The 21726-nt window shown below is 43.4% G+C and overlaps 1 protein-coding gene across 3 annotated transcripts; it reads right to left on the reverse strand.

Annotated features, from left to right (window-relative positions):
• Positions 1–2414: 2414 nt before the first annotated feature.
• Positions 2415–5996, reverse strand: LOC122130196. Of its 3 annotated transcripts, XM_042704851.1 has the most exons (4): positions 5202–5996; positions 4877–5086; positions 4514–4687; positions 3756–3845 (listed from the first exon to the last, which is right to left on the reverse strand). In XM_042704851.1, the coding sequence occupies exons 1-4, from the start codon at positions 5596–5598 to the stop codon at positions 3838–3840; spliced, it is 789 nt and encodes a 262-aa protein (XP_042560785.1). In that variant the 5' UTR covers positions 5599–5996; the 3' UTR covers positions 3756–3837. The 3 variants fall into 3 exon arrangements, with proteins under 3 accessions (XP_042560784.1, XP_042560785.1, XP_042560783.1); XM_042704850.1 differs by lacking the exons at positions 4877–5086; positions 5202–5996 and adding an exon at positions 2415–3628 and having other exon boundaries at positions 3741–3845; positions 4514–4601; XM_042704849.1 differs by lacking the exon at positions 3756–3845 and having other exon boundaries at positions 3926–4687.
• Positions 5997–21726: the final 15730 nt, after the last annotated feature.

Genomic DNA, 21726 nt, shown 5'->3' on the forward strand with positions numbered 1-21726 from the left:
CACTTCCTAAGTGACTGAAAGAGTAAGCACTACATTGTGTATGTGATAGACATTTCTTATTGTTTCTTACGGTTTAGTCATTTCAAACACTTGTTGAACTTCCTATTCACAACCTACATGGGTGTATTTTTAAAACACATTTTAACCCTTGTTAATCAGTTGCTTACAAACTCACCAGGGCTGATGCCTTGTCAAGAATCTTGGGGACATTGTGGCCTTGTATGGTCTTCTGCGCCCACTGCTTTGTGGCCCTGGCCTTCACCTTTTCCAGGGCAACCTTCATTGGCTGTTGAGCACCACAAACCTTGCACTTCTTGCATGCCACCCAGATGCGTGTTTTGCATGAAATGCAAATTTTAAAAGTGGATCCTGGCATGATTGTAACTGTGTATGGAGGAAGCAGATGACATGTGGCACAATTATATTACACTCATACATTTACATTAACAATACATTGTATCGGTCTTCCAAGCATAATATATTCAAGAGCATCTTGAATGTGTTTGAGGGTGGTTTTCAGTATGGGCTATGTACAAAATTCAAATATGTCTGTACATTTAGCCAATCTGTGTCTTTGAGTTCCTTATATGACTATATTGATGTTTCAATTGTGTAATAATTTACAAGGTGTGTCATGATCATATAATGTGTCATGTTATTAACATTGTGTGCCATGCGAGCATATTGCTCTCATCGCCGGTCTGATACGGATCCTTATTGCCCTCTGACCTCATCTTCAAAATGAGCGATATTGATAGACATCCACAGCCATGAGAACATTCAGAAGCAGCGAAAATGTGTTATTTAAAGTGATGATTAAGACAAGAAACTATAGTTTGAATCACTTGTGTTGTTACTTTACTGTAAATTAAAGCCATTTTAGCTGAGCCGTGTTGTCCGTTTTCTATTAATTATTGTAACTTGAAGTTAGCAAGTAATTGGTAGCTACGCAACACAAGACTTGAGAGCTGAACAAAACGACATGTTTTCTATTAACAATTACCATTTCTTTTCATTTACAAAATGAAAGGAGAGAAAAATCTTATATAATAAACAACTTACTAACCTCGACGGTTCGGTAATGCCGGGAAATAAAAAATGTTGGCATCGCTATCGCTCGGTTGATTATGTAGCGTAGCTCGGATTCCGCTAGACGGACTGGTGTTGTTGTTATGCCGCGGTGTATTGTGGGAGTACTACACCGCAGCTGTTAGCTTAGCCACAGTGCTATCTGTTGTGTATGTCCCATTGTTGTGTGTGTGGTTGATGTAGAATTGTTCCTGTTCTGTATTGATGTGTTTTGTATATATAACTGAAGTGTCAACCGTGTTTATGTGTTATAGATGTTGTGAATATAATCCTGTGTATTTAGTGTTAATCTTTGTACGAGTATGAATGAGTGTTCGAGAACAAGTAAAAAGTTCTAAAACCATTCAACGTCTCGAGCCCATTCTTATCTTCGCCACAATATGTTAAAGTAGGGTGACCAGACGTTCTGTTTTACCCGGACAAAAAATGCGTCCGGTCTAAACCTAGCATCATTGTCCAAGCGTGTTATAACAGGGTGACCAGATTTGAGTTTGTGAAAAAGAGGACACTTCGTGCGGGGGAGGGGGCAGGGTAGGCTAGTGTATAGCATGCTGCGCCAAAGCTGGGGCACACTCGCACACCATGAGGAGGGAAGAAAGGAAAAAGGGGGGAAGAAGAAAAGAGAGGAAAAAAGAGAGAAAAAAGGGAAAAGGAGAGAAAAAAAGAAGGAAGGGATTTTGTATGGCCTAATCCTCCATGACTAAAGTTTTTTAATGTTGATGTACATCATAAATTATTTTTAAAACATTAAACTTCTGTTTTTATATGCATTACTATGAGAGCAGAGGTTTCAGGTTCGAGTCCCACCGTTGGCAGAAATTGAGGTGTGCATTATTTCATGCAAAGGTCATTTTCATTATTGGAAATCACAATTTGTTTGCATATTATCTTTTATTAACCTTATATTAGTGAGATATGGCTAATTCTACATTGAATATTTCAATACATATATGCATTTATGAGAGAAGAGTTGACCCCAAAGTTTCCGGTTCAAGTCCCACCGTTAGCAGAAATTTAGCTGTGCATTATTTACTGCAAAGTTCAATTGTATTACTGGAAATCACAATTTGTTTGCATATTACTTTTAATTTACCTTATATTAGTGAGATATTTATAAATCTACATTGAATATTTCAATGCAAGTTCATGTACAGTTATGTGTGAGGTACTTTAATTGTTTCACAAAATATTTGTGTTCCAGTTAATACATCCATCTATTCACAAAACACAAAAGAACAAGGGAGAACTATACACTTTTGATATAAACAAACTTTTATTAAAAAACAAAACAATTAAACATCAACAACAAAAACAACAACAACTATGGCATAATATATATATAATATAATAATATATAATATATAAAAGAAAACATATATTGAACTATATACAAAATTGTGAAACTGGGAAGGGGGGAACAATGTATTCATTTATTTGTCATGAATTTGTTTTTTTTAATATCCTCCAACCACTGCTCCTTCGTAACAGCCTCTACAGTGGGGCAGTATATACGGCCCTTGTACTGGCTGTGTCCAGTCTCCGCTGTCCTGAACTTCCCGCATTTCTTGCAATGGTTGTGCAGAACATGGCGGGTCTGTTTTCGTACGGGAGCAGGAGCAGCAGAGGAGAGGCTGGCACCAAGAGCCTGTGGAGCAGCACCCAGCACAGGCCCCTGTGAGGTCACTGGACCCAGCATGAACTGTTGAGGGCCCGAGGGTGGAGCAGGGAGGAGCTGCCGTTGGGGGCGCGACATCACAGCTGCCTGTGTCGCGACTGAGGAGAGGCTGGCACCCAGAGCCTGTGGAGCAGCACCCAGCACAGGCCCCTGTGAGGTCACCGGACCCATTATAAACAGTTGAGGGCCCGAGGGTGTAGCAGGAAGGAGCTCCCATTGGGGGCGCGACCTCACAGCTGCCGGTGTCGCGACTGAGGAGTACAACTGCCTGTTCACCTTTGCCTGGCCCACGGTGCTGGCAGGCAGGTGGTACTGGTGAACTGGGCCTGGTTGGGGGGGTGCAGATGGTGGGCGCACATTAGCAGGGAGGAGAGGGTCAGTCGCCACAGACAAGCGGCTGGGCAGGTCCAGTCCTTGCATCACCACCGCGCTGTCCTGCCTCTTCACCCTCTTATTATGCCACTGCACCAGGGTGGTGTGGCTCACGTCCACCAGTTGCAGGGTGGTCTGCTGCATGACAGACCCATTGGACAGAATGAGCCGCCTGATCCTCCTATAGTCCTCCAGGATGAGATCCCATCTAGACACCATGCCAGTCCCCCTCTTCTTAGGACTGCGGTGGATGACACAGAGCCTGACAAAGATAGTCTCAATCAGGCGGCAGCAATCTGGCCACTGGGCAAGCGGGGCAGTGGTGGTGAGGGCGTGCCTCTTCAAACTCTCCACCCCTGGGGTGAACTCCTGCCTCTTCTTTGGTGACCTGAATCTCCCTGTGTCCAGCCTGCTCTGGTGTCTGGCAGCAAACACCACCTTCTGTTTGTCATAGTCCAGCAGGTTCTGCCACAGAGCACCAATGTTGCTCACCTAAGCAGAGAGAGAACACAGCAGCCCGTGAGAAAAGTCAAAAACATATGCAAGTGTGAATATGTATGACAGGTCACAGAGGGAAAGTAGCAAGACAATAAATGTTTCTGACCTGCTGGTTGGTGAGGGCCAGAGAGGGCTGGCTCCTCAGCTCCACCAGATACTCTGCCAAGCTGTCAACTCTGTCCATGCCTGGCACGCCAGAGTCATCAACAGCCTGAGAAAAAAAAAAACAGATGAGTGACACATTTTGGAAACAGAGATCTGGGACAAAAAGCAGATACAGTGATTTTATTTCTTTACACATAATCATCGATTAACATACCCCAGACTCATCAGGAGAGGCTGGGACACCTGGCTGCAGCATAGTTGGAGCAGCCAGGAAGGTGGCAGCAGGCTGGAAGGATGCAGCAGCCAGGGAAGAGGAAGCAGGTTGGAAGGATGCAGCAGGCTGGAAGGATGCAGCAGCCAGGGAAGAGGAAGCAGGCTGGAAGGATGCAGCAGCCAGGGAAGAGGAAGCAGGCTGGAAGTAGGCAGCAGGCTGGAAGGAGGCAGCAGGCTGGAAGGATGCAGCAGCCAGGGAAGAGGAAGCAGGCTGGAAGGATGCAGCAGCCAGGGAAGAGGAAGCAGGCTGGAAGGATGCAGCAGCCAGGGAAGAGGAAGCAGGTTGGAAGGATGCAGCAGGCTGGAAGGATGCAGCAGCCAGGGAAGAGGAAGCAGGTTGGAAGGATGCAGCAGCCAGAGAAGAGGAAGCAGGTTGGAAGGATGCAGCAGCCAGGGAAGAGGAAGCAGGCTGGGAGGAGGAAGGAACAAGGCCGGGACAAGGCTGGGAGGAAATGGATAAGTTTGAGTCATCGAGGAGACTCAAGGAGAGATTGAGGTTACTTATGTTCATGACAGTATCATCAGGGGTTTGGTCTTCCTCAATGCCCTCGTCTTCCTCCTCGCCCTCATCCTCCTGCACATCCTCCAGCAAGTTCTCTGTCTCCTCTGAGTCAGGGTCCATCCTCAGGGGCTGTCCTGTCTGACTCAGCAGGTAGTCAACACCTAGCAGCTCTCCTATGAAAAGAACAGACACACACACACACACAGACTTTATTAGTGCTATTCAAAGCATTGTATGGATACCATTTCATTTACATATCAGAGTTATATCGGCATCATGTTATGGTGAGTGATTCAGTGTGAACACTGACAACCCACAAATCATAAGTATTATGAAGCCAGATATCAATACCAAAGACATACCAGTGTATTTGGAAGGTGGCCTGAAGCTTGGCAGAAATGGCCGGCCAGTCACCTTCAGGCAGTTTGTGTTGACACATTGGACCAAATCCCCGGAGTATGTCATGAATGATGACGGCTTGGTGGTCACTGCTGCATTGCCCCGATCCTGGTTCCACCTGTTCAGGCCATCCAGGAGGTATAGCTGGAAATTCAGTGCATTTGCACTGGTTCCTGGGAAAAGAACAAAATATTTATGCCAATGAAAAAGGTCTTCCTTTTCAATCTGAATAATGCCTTAATAAAAACATGCAAATTATTTCAAATCATACATAAGAGAGACACCAACCTGGAATGAACCTGTTCAGGTGGAGGTGAAAAGATTCCAGGGATGTGGACCCTCTGGCACAGCGGTACCTGGTCAGGACGACGCCTGCCTTGGTGGCGGTGCCTACCTCAGTGTACAGCCGTACACCTGGCAAGTCCTGGATGCACCTGACGTGGTGTTTCTGCACACGCCAGATGTGCTCCATGCGCACCTTGTCTATCAGGGGCACACCCATGAGGTCTCTCCCACCTGGCCCCCCCAGTTCCCGCAGCAGCCGCTCAATACAGCTGATGGTGTCCTCCACGCTGCGTGTCCTCCTGCGGCAGAACTGGCTGAGCTCCTTATTACTGATTCTCCTGTCCACCAGGAGATCAGTGAGGTCTGGCACACCCTCCCGACTGAGCTCCTCCCTCTTCATATGCCTCAACAGAGCGAGGTCCCCCGCATCTCACTCAAAGATGCTTGCAGACAAGCCACCCATGAATGTGGGGTAGAGTACATGAGCGTCGGTGGTGCAGCCAACAGCCAGCCTCCTCATAAAGTGCCAGATATCCAACCGTATGTGGAGCTCTGGCCACTCCGCAAACCTGGTCTGCAGCTTGCTAGCCCCCTGAGTCACGCAGCAGCCACAGTCCACGTATAGCAGGACTGGGGGTGGAACAGCTGCTTGGCGGTACCGCTCCATGATGCCAGACACCATCCTGTCCAGTCCTGGCCCCTCCTGCACCGTCAGGACACTGTTAAGGACTTGGCCAACCTCATTGCCAATAGAGGTCACCCAAAAAGCTGTCCCCCTGCCATGGCCAGACAGCTTCTTTGTGATCTGGAACAGTTATGTTTAAGATTATGCACTTTTTTCCATACATTATCTACAGCAGTAAGTGTATGTAGATTAAATACACAGCACACATTTTATTATAACTGCATATGTAATATGTAATGTCACTGACAACATTAATGTGTATATGAGAGTATATATTACATACATGGAAATCTTTTATATAGTCAGATTAATTAATACCTTTTTGGTTGAGTCCATCTTTAAGATGCACCCAAATGTGGAGGTGATGCTGGCCTTAATATGGTCCATGCGGGAGAGGATGTCACTGCCGTACACGGACAGCAGCCAGCGACTGGTGGGGATGTCCACGAACTCTGGGGGTTCCTGGCAGACCACTGGGAAGAGGCTGGGCTGATCCACAAAGCCAGCACACTCCCCATAGTAGTCTGCCAAACGAGACAGCCATTCCTCCGAATGGTTCTCCTTCAGTTGTTTTGTCAGACGTGCTGGACTGTTGCCAAGTGTCCGATCGCGAAGCAGTGTACTGACACAGATGTCACAAGCATACCTGAAATGCACATTGTTGAGGTGATTAGTTACATGTTCTTTGGAGGGTAATTTCAGTGATTTAAGTCTGCACAATCACTTTCTTTTCAAAACTGCTCTACTCACCTTTGGGTCAGGATCATCCGGAACTTCCTCCGATGTGGCAGATCCAGCTGGTCCAGGACATTACGAGTGGTGGACAGATAGGAAAGGGAACACCCATGGCACCTGAGTACCTCTGTCACCATGAGGTAATACCTGTCTATGTCCAGGACCTTCCGAACTCTCTTGCTGACACCTCCGCCTGTCAGCTGTTTCCCACAAGCTGGGCAGGACACCCTAACCTTCCACAGGTGGTAGGGCATCCACACCATCAGCTGATGGGTGAAAAAGCGGTTGGGTGTTGGTGTCTGGTGGTAGATGAGGGCTGGGACAGGGGGCTCATACCACAGCTTCAGATCTGTCCGCAGTTTGCCAGAGTGATAGAGGATGTTGGCTATCCACCTCTGGTCCTGCACAGGGATGGACTCGCGCATCCTTACTGGCAACCAGAATGAATCTGCAGCTTCAGCCCCTAAAGTGGCTAGCTGAACTGCTCCAGGCTCATCCTGATTGGAAGACAACAACAAATAAGAATTAAGTTTATTGCATAAATAAAGGTTATACTAAAGATGACTAACAGAGCCAGACCAGCTAATAGACATTGCTGTACTCACAGAGGCTAGGCACGGGGTCCTCACAGGGAATGATGCAGGGCTGGGTGTCCTCACAGAGGATAGTGCAGGGCTGGGTGTCCTCAGAGAGGATGGTGCAGGGATGGGTGTCCTCAGAGAGGATAGTGCAGGGCTGGGTGTCCTCAGAGAGGATGGTGCAGGGATGGGTGTCCTCGCAGAAGATGGTGCAGGGATGGGTGTCCTCGCAGAGGATAGTGCAGGGATGGGTGTCCTCGCAGAGGATGGAGGAGAAGCGCTGGGTGTCCTCACAGAGGATGGAGGAGAAGCGCTTGGGGTCCTCCTAGCTACTAAATTGGGCTTCAATGAGGCAGACTGTACCCCACCAAAGCGTGATGTATTGAACTAAAAGATGAAAAGATGAAAACAGGCAATGTGAAGGTGTGAATGCTAGGGCAAAGGTCCAAACTTGAAGTCTCTCCATGGGGGAGTTTGAGGTCAAGAATGGGGGAAGGGGGTGTCAATGTGTGTGTGTGTGTGTGTGTGTGTGTGTGTGTGTGTGGTGTGTGGTGTGTGTGTGTGTGTGGGGGGGGGGGTGTCATGTGAAGGCCCTCCAAATCCCTGGTGTGTCTGAGGGTATGACTGGTATGTGAAACCTACCAATACCCAAAACAGACATGTGATGCAAGAACAATCTTAATGAGAAGCCATTTTTAAATAAATCACCTTGACAATGTGGAATCCACAATTACAGGCCATGGACCCTCCAAAGAGGGTGGTCTGCCCACGGGCCTGCTTCGGGCATTTCTCAATCTGAAACAATCAGCATCATTATTTAGCTTAGTGTACAGTCCTTTGTCTGGTTGATATTCATCTCAACCATTGTATTGCCCATTTTTCAATTACGTGAATAAGTAATACGCAACATGTAATCAGGTTATAATGTACTTTACCTTCTGATAAAGGTCATGCCACTTCTTTTGCCTTGGGGCTGGTCTATTGCCTCCTCCAGAAGGCCAAACTCCTGAGCTGGCAAATGCCCTCAGCCTCGCCATCCACTCCGCGTCTCCCATGGACTTGTGGGTCCTAGGTCTAGTGCTCATCTAAAGACAACATTATAGCAATAACAATAATTACAACTACGTATCACAGTGTCTATATGGTAGATATAACCATGTATTTTTGCTGACATGGTTATATCTACAACCATTCACAGGCTTGACTCTAGGTGGGCTAATACATTATTCTCAGGAAGAGGTACTTTGAATCAATGTTATTAGCTAACAAAATGGACAGCGAGTTGATAGATACTGTAAGTACACCCACAGTAGTCAACAACTAAACGCTGAATGTGACCATGCTTTGAACAATACACTGTGACACTGCAGCACATAAAACACACTCCTGTTCCGTAAGCGTTATCAATAGTTTCAGCTCAGAGTACTTCATAGTAATATTGTAGTTATTAGGCTACACTTAGTAAGTAATACATCGCTTTTGTTTCTACGGAGCACGTAACTTTAGTGAAAGCTTTAACGTTAGCTTGGCTTCAATGCGATATAGAATTTATAACTTACACAAGACACTGTTACAAAATCGCCAGAGAAAAACAGCTTCATTAGCGACTGCTTGCATCGCTGACTTAAGTAATGTACAGTATAGATGCAATATCACGTAATGTGAGGCTTCAAAACTATTTATAATTTATAACTTACACAAGACTGGCACAAAATCGTCAGAGAAAAACAGCTTCATTAGCTACTGCCGCTGACTTAAGTAATATATACAGTCTATATAATATAACGTAATGTGAGGCTCGACAACCACATCAAACGACTTGATTTGACGAATGGAAATAAAACATGTGTGACTATCTAAAATAAAAATAAAAACAATTCGTGGTTACTCACTTTGCCGAGTTCGGTTCACTTGGCTTAGCTTCAGGTATCTTCGGCAGAGTGTAGTTTTGGCAGAGTGATGAAGAGCGTACAGGAGGAGATTGTGTCTGCGTAACTTGGTAACGTAACGTCACACAAGTTCAAGCCAAGTTCTCGAGAATGAGGAGAAGCGCCGCGATTGGCCCAGGTCCATTCTCGTTCCGGAATGGATTGGATACTGAGAATGGATTTGAAAGGCAAGGATTGGCCGACGAGACCCGAGCGGTCCTGCTCCAAGTAGCGCCAAGGAGGCTTATGTTCACAGCGACGAATGACTAACTAAACTCTGCAGTAACACAAATGTTCTTCTCAGTTCCAAATGAGTTGCGTTATTCCAAGTATGCAACCATACTAATTCACAATTATGTAGTGTGATAATAGTGTCACCTGTTGTGGTCATTTTCAGGACTTTCGTCCCGGATAGAGATTTTGGCACACATCCCACGTTGTTCAATGGGGTCATATTAGTCTATAACAGTGGAGATATTCTGCGCTAAATGAAGCGCATACAAATCTTCCCCAGGACCTGTACTATAATCAAAAAGGGGGACAGAAACTGTGAGGTGGGACCAATCCAAGGGTTGGGAGGATTACTTAAAAAAATATATTCAGATTAAGGTGACCATATTTCTGAAACTAAATCCGGGGACATTTTCATTTCAGACACGTAAACACCTCCAAAACAGTGTAATGATTTTTTTTTAAGTGTAATTCAGATACAATTACTGATTACCTGTTAACATTTTTATTCAGTAACCTAATACAAGTATCACAATATTAAAGTAATGTATTAACCCTCTATACCCCAATAGAATTCTAGAACACTGCAGCATATTACTGCGAAAACCAGAGAATTCCTGTATTTTTTGTTATTCTGTAAACAAACAGTTACAGTTAGAAAACAAAAGAAAAATTACAATTACAAGTTTGTTTTGTTTGAAAGGGCATACATTGTTTGTTAATATGATATCAAATATGTATTACTGACATCTACAAATATTAAAATACATAGCTTTACATACAGCCTAAAGTTCAAATTCATACGTTTTGAACCGTACTGCAGACCTATTTATTACATTTAATATCATCTTAATGTATTTAATTAGTATTTGTTTTATATTTTGTAAATAAATAAATACATATTAACATATCTAAACCTTATAGATAACCAACATTTTTGCTAATTTGGTGGAAAACACTAACCTCTATGCCTCTTCAAATGCATCCTGGTGCAATACATTTGTGGAAGAGGTGAAGGTGTTTGTGGGAATAAACATCCTCATGGGTATCCATCATTTACCCTCTTATCTTGACTACTGTTCATCTGATCCAGCCTTACAAGTGTCCTATGTGGCAGACACCATGCCACAAAATAGGTATGAGGAGTTATGCAGATACGTACCCTGTTCAAACCCAAGGATAGCAGACTCAGGTGACAAGCTTCAGAAAGTGAGACCATTACAGTTTTTTCCAATCATTTTCACACTTGGTTCAATACCATGTACATTTTCTCAAAACACATCCAGCATATCAGTAGACTATGTGAACTAAATGGGATACTTTTCCATTGCTTAGATACAAAATGCAGTCAATGACCACTTCTTCCAAAATTCATGGATACCTGTCTCAGTCAATGTTCACCACCAGCAAAACGCTGTGCAACTACAGCATTTTTTCAGATATTTAGATACTCTGTTCAAAACAGTTAACTTTCAGTTCAAAACCAGACACAATTTAGATCACTGTAGATGGAAAGATGCTGTATTTTCACAGACAAATTAAATTATACACTTGAAATAAGACAGATTTAGTTTTTTACTAATATTCATAAATGTATTTAGTTTCCATCTTTGTTTTGTTCGTTTGCAGCCTTGCTGCCAACTATACTGCAGTACAGCATTTGTGTTGAAATGTACATGTGTGTAAAATATAGATGTAAGTGTCACTGAAGACATTTTCCCACTATTACGGCTGCATATGAAATTCATGGGCCATCAACGAGACAAAGTGACCCAAAAAGGGAACTACAACAAAAATGTATATCCAAAGTGAGTTACAATATAATTTTTCATTGCCCAGGAATTGAACCCAGGTCAGCTACTTGTCAGCCAACAACACTAACCACTGTACCACTTATCACACCTGCCAATCTTGCCACACAAAACTGGTATCTACAAACCAACAGAAAAGTTTGTTCTTACGGTTTTTCCAATAATTCGTCGTCTCAATACCATGTACACATTCCCAAAACACTTAACACATCGAGCATACCAGTAGACTATGTGAACCAAACTGTGGATACTTGCCCCTATGCTTATATACAAATGCAGTCAACGACCACTTCTTCCGAAATTCATGGATACCTGTCTCAGTCAAGGTTCACTACCAGCAAAACGCTGTGCAACTACAGCATTTTTTGCCGATGTTTAGATACTCTTACAGTAATTTAGATTACTGTACATGGAAAGATGCTGTATTTGGACAGACAAATTAAGGTATATGCTTGAATAAGACAAAGTATTCTTATTTTAGCAGAAAGTTTAGTTAGATTATTTTGTTGTTTTGGCTTGCAGACTTCTTACTATCTCTACAGAAGGCAAACATAGATGTAGCTGTTCCTGAAGAGTTGTTTCCACTATTACAGTACTGCTCTATATGTAAGTCATAGGCTATCAGTGAAAGACAGTGATTGAAAAATGCAATTACAGTAAATGTACCCACTCAATAGTGACATCTATTGTGAGAAGCAAACTAACATATGAACACTGTCTTCAGATAGTTAGCTTGGATTGACGTATTTCCAAGATGCAATGCAAAGGAGAATGTTACCGTAAATTTGAAGTTCAAACATGTCAAAGTTTGACACCAAATACAGAGGACAGAATGGATCAGCATTAGGGCTACAGTAGAATTCTAGTGGTATTACAGTACTTTGGTAGACTGTATCTTGTGTTGATGTATGTAAATATTGGAAATACTACAGTAAATACTTAGCATATTTATGCCTTTTTGTTGTCCTGTAGTAAGCCTATATAGTGCAGTAACACGTGCAATTTTAGCATATGCATAATGACACATATTGCAGCATTTTAGAATTGTTTGTTCACTGTAATATAACAATATTTACTGTAGTCCAAAGAAGTTTTTGCCTTTGTGTGTTTTTTCTCCTTTTTGCAATGCAAACCTACAGTAATCTATGCCAATCTAGAGGATACAGCAACATGTTATATATGCAATTGGCAATGCTTCAAGTGTTTAGTGTTTTTTAGGTCATTGTACTCTGAGAGAGAACATTTGCTAAAGTTACGGCATGACTCACTTTTGGGTGAAGTATGAAGTGTTTTGGTGGTTGTAGTGCATTTTGCACCAAAGGTTAACTGATATGCTGAGGTGTGTGTCTGTTAAGCCCACTGTGTGAAGAGTTTTGGAAAAAGTGTACATGGTATTGACACAAGTTTAAAAGTGATCGGAAAAAACTGTAATGTGTGTGCTCCAGGAGAACGTCCTAAAACTTCATCGACCATGGAAAAATCTCTCAGTAGGTGAGGCCATGATTAAAATTGACGGCATGTTGGAAACAGTATATGCCTAAGAAACATGTCAGATGGGGTATTAAGATCTGGTGTATCTATGACTCCCTGAAAGGATACTGTTTAGCATTCAATGTATAAATAGGCAACAAGGGGTGTGTGGCAGATGATATTTGGTTTGGGATAGAGGGTAGTAATGGATCTTATGTCAGACAACCTATACAAACACCACCACTTGTATGCGGACAACTTTTGCTACTGTGCTTTTGCTTCCTACTCTATCCTACTGAAGCTTCCCTACGCTCATCAGGCCTCTCGCTGTTCCTCTCCCCCATGTCCTCACTCCTCTCTGCTGCCACAGCACCCTCACTCACTTCTCTACTCTCAGATGAGCTGGAACACCCGACATCCTGACGCATAAAAGAAAAAACTATCCCATTATTGTAAGCCATCACAGTGGAAGCCATTAGTGTTTCCTCCATTTTTCTGTCAATTATTTTCTGTCACATCATCGGCTCAATATCCCAGTGTGAACTACTACATACGGACTAGCTACTGCACATCTACTATACATTTTATGTAGTATTGATGTCCTATACTATGGTTCTATATGAGCACTGATTTCATTGTGATTGGCTTTCTACAGCTTAAAAACTGTACCAGCTTAAAATTTAACATCACAACATATTACTAGCTGGTTGTCGAATAATCTGCTGAATGCCTTTCCAATATGAGGTATGAGATATTATAAATGGTTATCTTGCTATTGATTGTCTTTAGCTACTGTTGTTACCATGAGCTTACAGCTCAAAAAAGAATGGAGGTTTGAATAACTAGTAGAGACGAACAAAAAATAATTAGAAGTGAGAATAAAAAAAAGTGACCCATTTTCACAGTTTTCTTTTTTACTATACATGTTATTTATCTAAATCTAAACAGTTTAGTAAGTAATGAGGCTGATGCAGTCACTAGCTAGCTATCAACCAACTCCTGACTGTCTCGAACTCCTCAGACTTACGTTACCTCAGTCAATGTAGATAGCTAGCAAAATAGCTGGAAAACTTGTCATGAAAATTGAGATGACGATCCAAATTTTAAAATACATTTTCTTCTGACAAACCGAAAACACAGCCGATTACCCATGTCGTCGTTATTTGTGCACAAAATAGCTCTCACCCACAGACGCAGGTGCTTGCTTCGTAGGTTGCGAAAGTCACGAATTGACCGTCATTTCCACAAGTGAGGTAACGTGAAAATTAGCTTATTTGAACGTCCCTCAAAGATCAATAATTAAATGTTACATATCTCGGCAAATAAAAGTGTCATGGGTTTACAATCCATTCAAATTTCATTGATCTAGCTATGTCTTATCAATTTGGAGAACGATGAGGCTGGTGCTATTTGTAAACCAACACTTCTCAGTGACCGCCATACGAAGACGTTACTAGAGAGTTAGCTAGTCAGAAAAAAACAGGAGGATACTAATATTACTATTTTTAATAAGTTTTTTAATTTTGATTTTTCAAACATGGTCGTCACTGTCATACAAACGTGATGAGTCGTCGTCTTTGATGCACAAAAATACGGTCTCATCCAGTGAGAACAGATGCAGACGTCTCTGATTGCTAGCCTTTACTGCAAGAGACACTGTAATCCTCAGGCCATCTGTCAGTAGCGAAGTTTAGTTAACAAATACTTCAGAAAAGTCAATGACAGCATACCAAGTTCCCGGTTTCAAAATAAAAGTAAGATGTTCATGTATCTACTAGCGGAGTATTATTTCATGAATTAATGTTGTAGTATAAAAACTGTGTCTTTAAAAGTTACGGCCGGCCGCGGCCGCTATGGGGAAATTCTAACATGCCGTCGGCGGCCGCTATGGGGATTAGAGGGTTAAAGTAACGGAAATTACTTTCTTAATTACTCTGTCAACAAAACAACAGCACAATGTAACCTTAGAAAAGAAAATGAGGGAACCAAATTTTAAGAATTAAATCTGCCGTCTGCTCAAGTGTTTTTTAAAGAAAAATCTGCTTGTCATTATGCAAATTCAGCCTACAGACCTACAATGAAAGTTCACAACACCACAGTTTACAAAGCATAGGCTAATACAAAATTAAATCAGCTTCTTTACAAGAAAGAAAATATGTTCTTTTTTGGTTACAAGATTTAGAACATCCACAGTATTTTTAATGAATCAAGTGTCCACTTTCTGAACTGTCAAAGAGAAGAAATACTAACAGAAGGCCTATGGGTTCCAAATTAAAATAATGGGCGGACCTATGCTGTGTTCAGATTCATAGATAGCTGTCTTAATCCTTGATCTCTTGTTGGACAGGTGTCTGACGAGACAGGTCCTTTCGGGGGAAGGTATCGCAAAAACCTTTGATTTCGAACAGTCTATTAAGATAGCATGTACAGTATTATGATGCTGTGTCATCACGCTGTGTGTGCTTATTTGCTAGCTAGCCGCTACTGTTAGCGACCTGGCTAACGGATACATCGCTAACGAAATCGGACTATTTTTGTTAATCAATCATGACATAAGTACATAGTACACTGTTTATTTCTCGGTAACTTTTTAAAAAATTACCAAAAAAAGCAAAGAAACTGTAATTAATTTGTCTCTGGTTAGGGAATGGCGCAGAGAGTTATGGGTAATACCTGCCGCCATGAGACATCAAGACAGCTCAGATGCTCTCTTGAAAAATTACGTTATGTGACGTATTTCAAGGTATCTTATTAAAGCGGAAGAGAAGGTTTAAGACATTTCGAACAGTCCCTGCTCTCTTAATGGGAAGGAAGGAAGGAAGGAAGGAGGCATTTTAAGCCATTACGAACACAGCCCTACTGTCACATCTGTGCTGACGTCCGCTCCGACCACGCCCCTTCAGCACACTAACAGGGCATTCACACCTACGCGTTATGCTTAATTTATGCTACCTTCGAGCCCTCTCCGAGCAAACCTCGTACGGGAATCTCGTACGGGAAGTTAGAAAAATGAGTAGGTGCACGACAGCCTCTCCGAGGTGCTTGGAGAGGGTTCGGAGAGAGCGGTTAAAGTCGGAGAGGCGTTCCCTGTGTTCGGAGAGGCGTTCCCTGTGTCCGACTCCGTGAAATCAGAGTAGCATAAATTTCGCTTTAGAATGCGTTGATCCAACGGATGGTGGAGGAGGAGTCTGGCGCATGGGGTTGTGTTGATACCAGAGACGTTATAGTGAGATTGACAGGTCAACAAACCAATCACGCCACTAGCAAGCTGTTAGTCAGTAGCAGTAGTAGCATGCTAACATTAGATAGGTAACAAAGACACCTCGCAAATCCTATCAGACGTATTTTTCAGTTACAATAAAGGGGTTTTTTGCATTGTACAGTGTCTATTTCTCGGTAACTTTTAAAAAATCTAAACAAAAAAAAGTCAAACAAACAACAATACGGTACAAATACGACCATCTACGGAGTTTGGTCGGCATCTTTTTTTTTTGAGCTTGCCGCTTTTTGGACGTGAGCATGTACGGGATCTGATTGGCTAGCGCCTGTGCTGTCAGTTATGCATGAAAGGCAATTTGATTGGCTGACACATGCATTGCCTCACGAAAAGTTGAACATTCTTCAACTCTTGCCAAAGCATGAAACGCAACGCAAGGGAACCCAACGGAGCCACAATTCAGTTCGGCAAAGGATGACGTCACCCCATTCAAAGTGAATGGGGATCCGTCAACCCTGATGGTTCAACCCATTCCAACGCAAAGGTGTGAATGCTCTGCAACCTGCCATTCACACGTACACGTTCGAATGCGTTGATTCGTCAAGGTTGACATCATCCTTTGCCGAACTGAATTGTGGCTCCATGGGTTCCACAGGCGCTAGCCAATCAGATCGCGTTTATGCTCACGTCTAAAGAAGCTAAAAAAAAAAGATGGTCGTATTTGTACCTAAAAGTTGTTTGTTTGACTTTTTTTTGCTTAGATTTTTTTTAAAGTTACCGAGAAATAGACACTGTACAATGTAAAAAACCCTTTATTGTAACTGAAAAATACATCTGATAGGTGTCTGCGTGGTGTCTGAGCCACCTATCTACTGTTAGCATGCTACTACTCACAAGGTAAACAGCTTGCTAGTGGCGAGATTGGTTTGTTGACCTGTCAATCTCACTATAACGTCTCTGGAATCAACACAACCCCATGCGCCAGACTCCTCCTCCACCATCCGTTGGATCAACGCATTCCAACGCGTACGTGTGAATGGCAGGTATCACCTGCACTCCCTCAGCTGCACCCCATTCAAATCATCATTCACGTTTGCGCTACCAGCTGCACTTCATTCACCTCTCCAAGTCACTAATCACACACACCTGGCACGTCCCTACTTATACTCCTCACTCCCTTCACTCCGATGTCTGGTCTCGTCGCTACACGGGCAAAGTTAATGCCAGAGACGGCCAGCCCCACGAATCCCTCATTGCTCCCGAGATTCCGCCTGCAGTTTATCAGCCTCTACGAGTCCCTGTTCGGCTGGCCTCCATCTCAGCAAGATTCCTTGTCCGCTGCCTTCCACGTCAGCGAGCTCAGTGCCTCCTGGATCTAACGCCTGCCTTACCCAGAGCCCGTGATCACGACCTCAGGTCTTACGTGACTTTCTTGTCCGGCTGAGTGCCGTGTATTTCTGTTCCGCACCCTCTGGCTTATAGCCAGAGTTAGACCTGTTGTTTGTTTACTCTTTAGTCTGTGTCCCTAGTTATAGTCTCTGTGTTAGATTAGTATCCCTTGCTAGTTTATTAGTTTTGTTATCTCAGTTTTGTTCGTCACCCTCTGTTTGTCTGTTCCGGTGTTAGATGCAGAGTATCTGGGTTTCGTTTTACTGTTGCCTTCTTAGTTACATGTTATTTTGGTTACAATTCTGTTAAGCTCTTTGTTAGTTGTAGTTTTTTGTTTTGTGTGACGTTTAGTTCTGTCTGTTCTTGTTTTGTCTAAGTTTCAAAATGTTTTGCCTGTTGGTTTGTATGCCCCGTGTGTCCACTTTCTTGTTCTCTGGCTGAACTCATTAATAAACCCTGCTTAACCTAAACCACACATCTGAGTCCAGACGTCTCATGACAGAAGACCAGACCATAAACCTCTCCCTTTTTGTTTTCCGACGCACCCAAGGACTGTGGGTGTTTTATCCTTGATTGTGGGATTAATCTATTGATGCACACTCAACAATACCCTACCAAGAGGTCCAGAGTGGGCTACATCATCCTCCGCCTCCAGGGTAAGGCGCTACTGTGGGCAGCTACTGTGTGGGATGGGCCAGTGACGGGAGTCCGCTGCCTCAGCAGCACCCACTGCCAACCCAGCACCCGCAGCACCCGCTGTCGAGGCCGGTCCAGCAGCACCCGCTGTCGAGACCGGTCCAGCAGCACCCGCTGCCGAGGCCGGTCCAGCAGCACCTGCTCTCGACGCCGGTCCCACAGCAGCTACAAGCGGCGCTGACCCTGCAGCCCCAGCCTTCGCTGACCCTGCAGCCCCAGGCGCCCCAGTTCCTGCAGTCCCTGGCGCCCCAGGCATCCCTGTCCCAGGTATCCCAGGTGTCCCTGTCCCAGGTATCCCAGGTGTCCCTGTCCCAGGTATCCTAGGTATCCAGGGCCAGGTGTCCCAGTGTCCCTGTCCCAGGTATCCTAGGTATCCCAGGTGTCCCTGTCTCAGGTATCCCAGGTGTCCCTGTCTCAGGTGTCCCAGGTGTCTCTGTCCCAGGTGTTCTAGTCCCAAGTGCGGCATTTTCCAGTCCCCGTCAATGCCAAGGCATTGGAATCCCTCATTGCTCCCGAGATTCCGCCTGCAGTTTATCAGCCTCTTCGATTTCCTGGTCCGCTGGCTTCCATCAAAAATTTGCCTTCAAATTTGAAGAAACATGTCGAGGTAAGCGAGTTCTTGCTTTGCTAAGTTAATGTCCCTGACTTTTGCATATTATATTTAATACAATTTGGTTACTGACATGATATTATAATGTTATCTAGTAAAATGCATGTTGACATACAGCAATAGCATCAAAATAGCACGATTGTACCGTCCTTATTTATTTAGAGATAAAGCTGGTAGGTTAGCTATGTCAAGCTAGCGTGCTAGCTCGACGTCATGGTCTGCTTGGAACAGTGGTGCTTTCTGCCTGTCTCGTGGTCACCATCTCTTTCACTAGAGATGGTGATCACAGGACACCACGTAACATTGTAGTAAAAGCCCTTGTCTTTCTAGGTTGTTAGATTAGATTTAATGGGCAAGTTTCCACTTGCGATTTGCTTATATGGTGCAGGTTGAAAACTGGTCTTGTCCCTGCAAATGTTTTAAATTAGGTTGTAAGAATTTGAGTTGTAGGTTGAATAAATTATGATTAAGGTTAACAGTATATTATTGTTATTGTTACTATTTTTATAGAGAAAGCAACAGAATACTTCTCAAGCAATACAATGACCTGACTGCAACTACAACCAGAAGGAAGGGGACATTGCCTGCTGGTGAGGATGCTTCAACCAGTAAGCGGCAGAAACTCGAGGACACCAAATTCTGTCAGAAGAGCACAGACCTTGCAGTAGTGAACTTTTGTGGTTTGCACCCTTTAGGAGTAGTAGAGCAGCCTGGTTTCATTACTTTAATGCAGCATATTCTGCCCAAATTACAAAGTGATGTCACGTACAACTTTAAGAGACACAAAGCGAATGAAAGCCAGAGTGAAGAATGCAATGCAGAACATTAAATACATCGCAACAACCACAGACTGTTGGACAGCACATAGACAAAGCTTCGTCGGAGGTCACTGCCCACTGGATCGAGCCTGATAGCTTAGAGAGATGTTCTGTTGCTCTGGCATGGAAAAGGCTAAAATAGCACATACATATGATGTTCTAACCGCTGCCCTTAATGACATCCATACAGAGTACAACATTCGCGAAAAGCATTTGTCAAGTTCTCTGGAATAAGACTGCCCGCTCATCTACCGCTGCAGTGGTCGTTGAAAGGGAGTGCAAGCTGCAACTCATCCGCCCAGTTGACACAAGGTGGAACTCTCACTTTATTTCAGTGGAACGGATACTGAGAATAATTAGAGAGAGTGGAGAAGGAGCCGTCAGAGCGGTTACCATTGCACTCAAAGTCCCTGTGAGTTACCGCCGCGGCCAGCCCACGAGTTGGGATGTGGGCTTGGTGATGGAGGTGAAAAAATTATTTGCAGGAGCAGGTTGTTGCCAGGGGCAGTGCCGGGGGGGGGCTAGGGGGTGCTCTAGCTCCCCCTGGATTAGCCATAGCACCCCCAAGAAAATAATGGTTTTGTGGAAGTTGCATTTAAAAGCAAAAGGCAATTCCTCAAGTTGAGAACACAAGTGTGTGTCTCGTTTATTTTTACATGCAGAAATGAATGAATGACAAGATGGCGTTGCCCTGTAATCTAACAAGCATGGGGCTCGACGTCATCAACAACAACAGAATATTTAAAGGGGCCGCGATCCCGGAACATTCATATTAACGTGTATAACATATTACTTAAATAACTGCATGAAACAACAGTGTGTAGAACCACACTAAGAACAAGGGGGGAATTATGAAGTCACATTCACTACCAGTTTATTATTATTGTTATTTAATTTATTCTGTGTTATTTATTGTGTGATAATAATATTTAACTCACAAAAGAAAATAATAACAGATGAAATGAACAGATTGTTTTAGACACAGAGCAATCATTCTGTCATAACCTTTGACCCAACTTTCACGTCGCACGCTTGAATGTTGACGTTACCGGACGGTTGAAGGAGAAAAGCGAGCTAGTGCGTGGTAGTTTCAAGTGAATATCAACAATGCATCGGTTTTTGCTACCTAAATGTCGATGTTTGGAAGAACGATTAAGAAATAAGAGTGACGTCGAAGAAGAAAAAATGCCAGGGGTATCTGGTGTGGATTTTTTAGAAGAGGAACGTTGTGGTCAAGGAGGTCAACCCTCCACCACTACTGGTGGGTGCTAACAGCATCAGTGACATTAGCATGAACGCTCAGGATGGTCCGACCATGAAGACCAAAAACTCCAGAAATATCCACCTTGCATGTTTGGAGTCCAACAAAGGAGTTTTTGTAAAAGCTGGTTGAGACCGTTTGCGTGGTTTGGAGTACAATGCAACTAAGGTGTTGTTAGCTGTGTAACATTTAATGAAAGCTGTCTGATTGGTTGCATGCATTGATTGCCCTGTGTCACTGAAGACTTTTTTGCCGAAGATTTTAACTTTTTGCCTTTTTTCGGATTTTTTTGGAGCCGCCTTAAAAATCAGAGACTCTTTAGCCTAAGACAAGCAGTCTGTCTGTGTGCTAGGGTATACATACGGTTCTATGTGATTACTGATGATTGTGAATTGAAATAATATATACCTTTTTAACGCATTTCTGACTCTTTGACTGTTTTAGTTAATTCTATCTGCTATTCCAAGATTAATTTCACTTTATCTGACATGGTAGTGGTCACCTGTCGCCCAACTTTAATCCTCACTACCACAAGTGTTTTAAAGTAAGTTAGGTATATGGGATTGCGGACTTTATAACATGTTGTATGCCTTTTGTCAGTGACCGTCGCAGATGTGCGCGTCTGTCCGAAGAAGCCTAGATAATGATAATAATACAATCGGTTTGTTTAGCGCTTTTCATGGACCCCAAAGACGCTTCAGAGAGCAAACATGTAAAGTTGTTGTAGTAGAGAACCATGTGACACATAGGCTATCATCCTCATTTCATAGCACCCTCACTAAAACGCAGAGCTCCCCCATAGCACCTGCAGAAAAAATGTCTGGCGCCGCCACTGGTTGTTGCTGTTAACGATGAAAATATATTTGTTTACCATCCAGCTTTGCCGGCATTGGAAATGGCAAACGTTGTAAAACAAAACCAAAATACTTTAAACAAAATAAGGCCTAAACATCAAAACGTAGATTGACAATATTTAACTTCGAGAACCAACTCTAACTCACAGCAGGAAAGCTGTCCTTCACTCTCAACCACCAAAAGGGAACTGAGCTACTAGTGATGTGTCGTCGTGAACGATTCGTTCATTAAATCCTTACAAGGA

This window comes from Clupea harengus, unplaced genomic scaffold (assembly GCF_900700415.2).
Source record: "Clupea harengus unplaced genomic scaffold, Ch_v2.0.2, whole genome shotgun sequence".
Lineage (NCBI taxonomy): Eukaryota > Metazoa > Chordata > Actinopteri > Clupeiformes > Clupeidae > Clupea > Clupea harengus.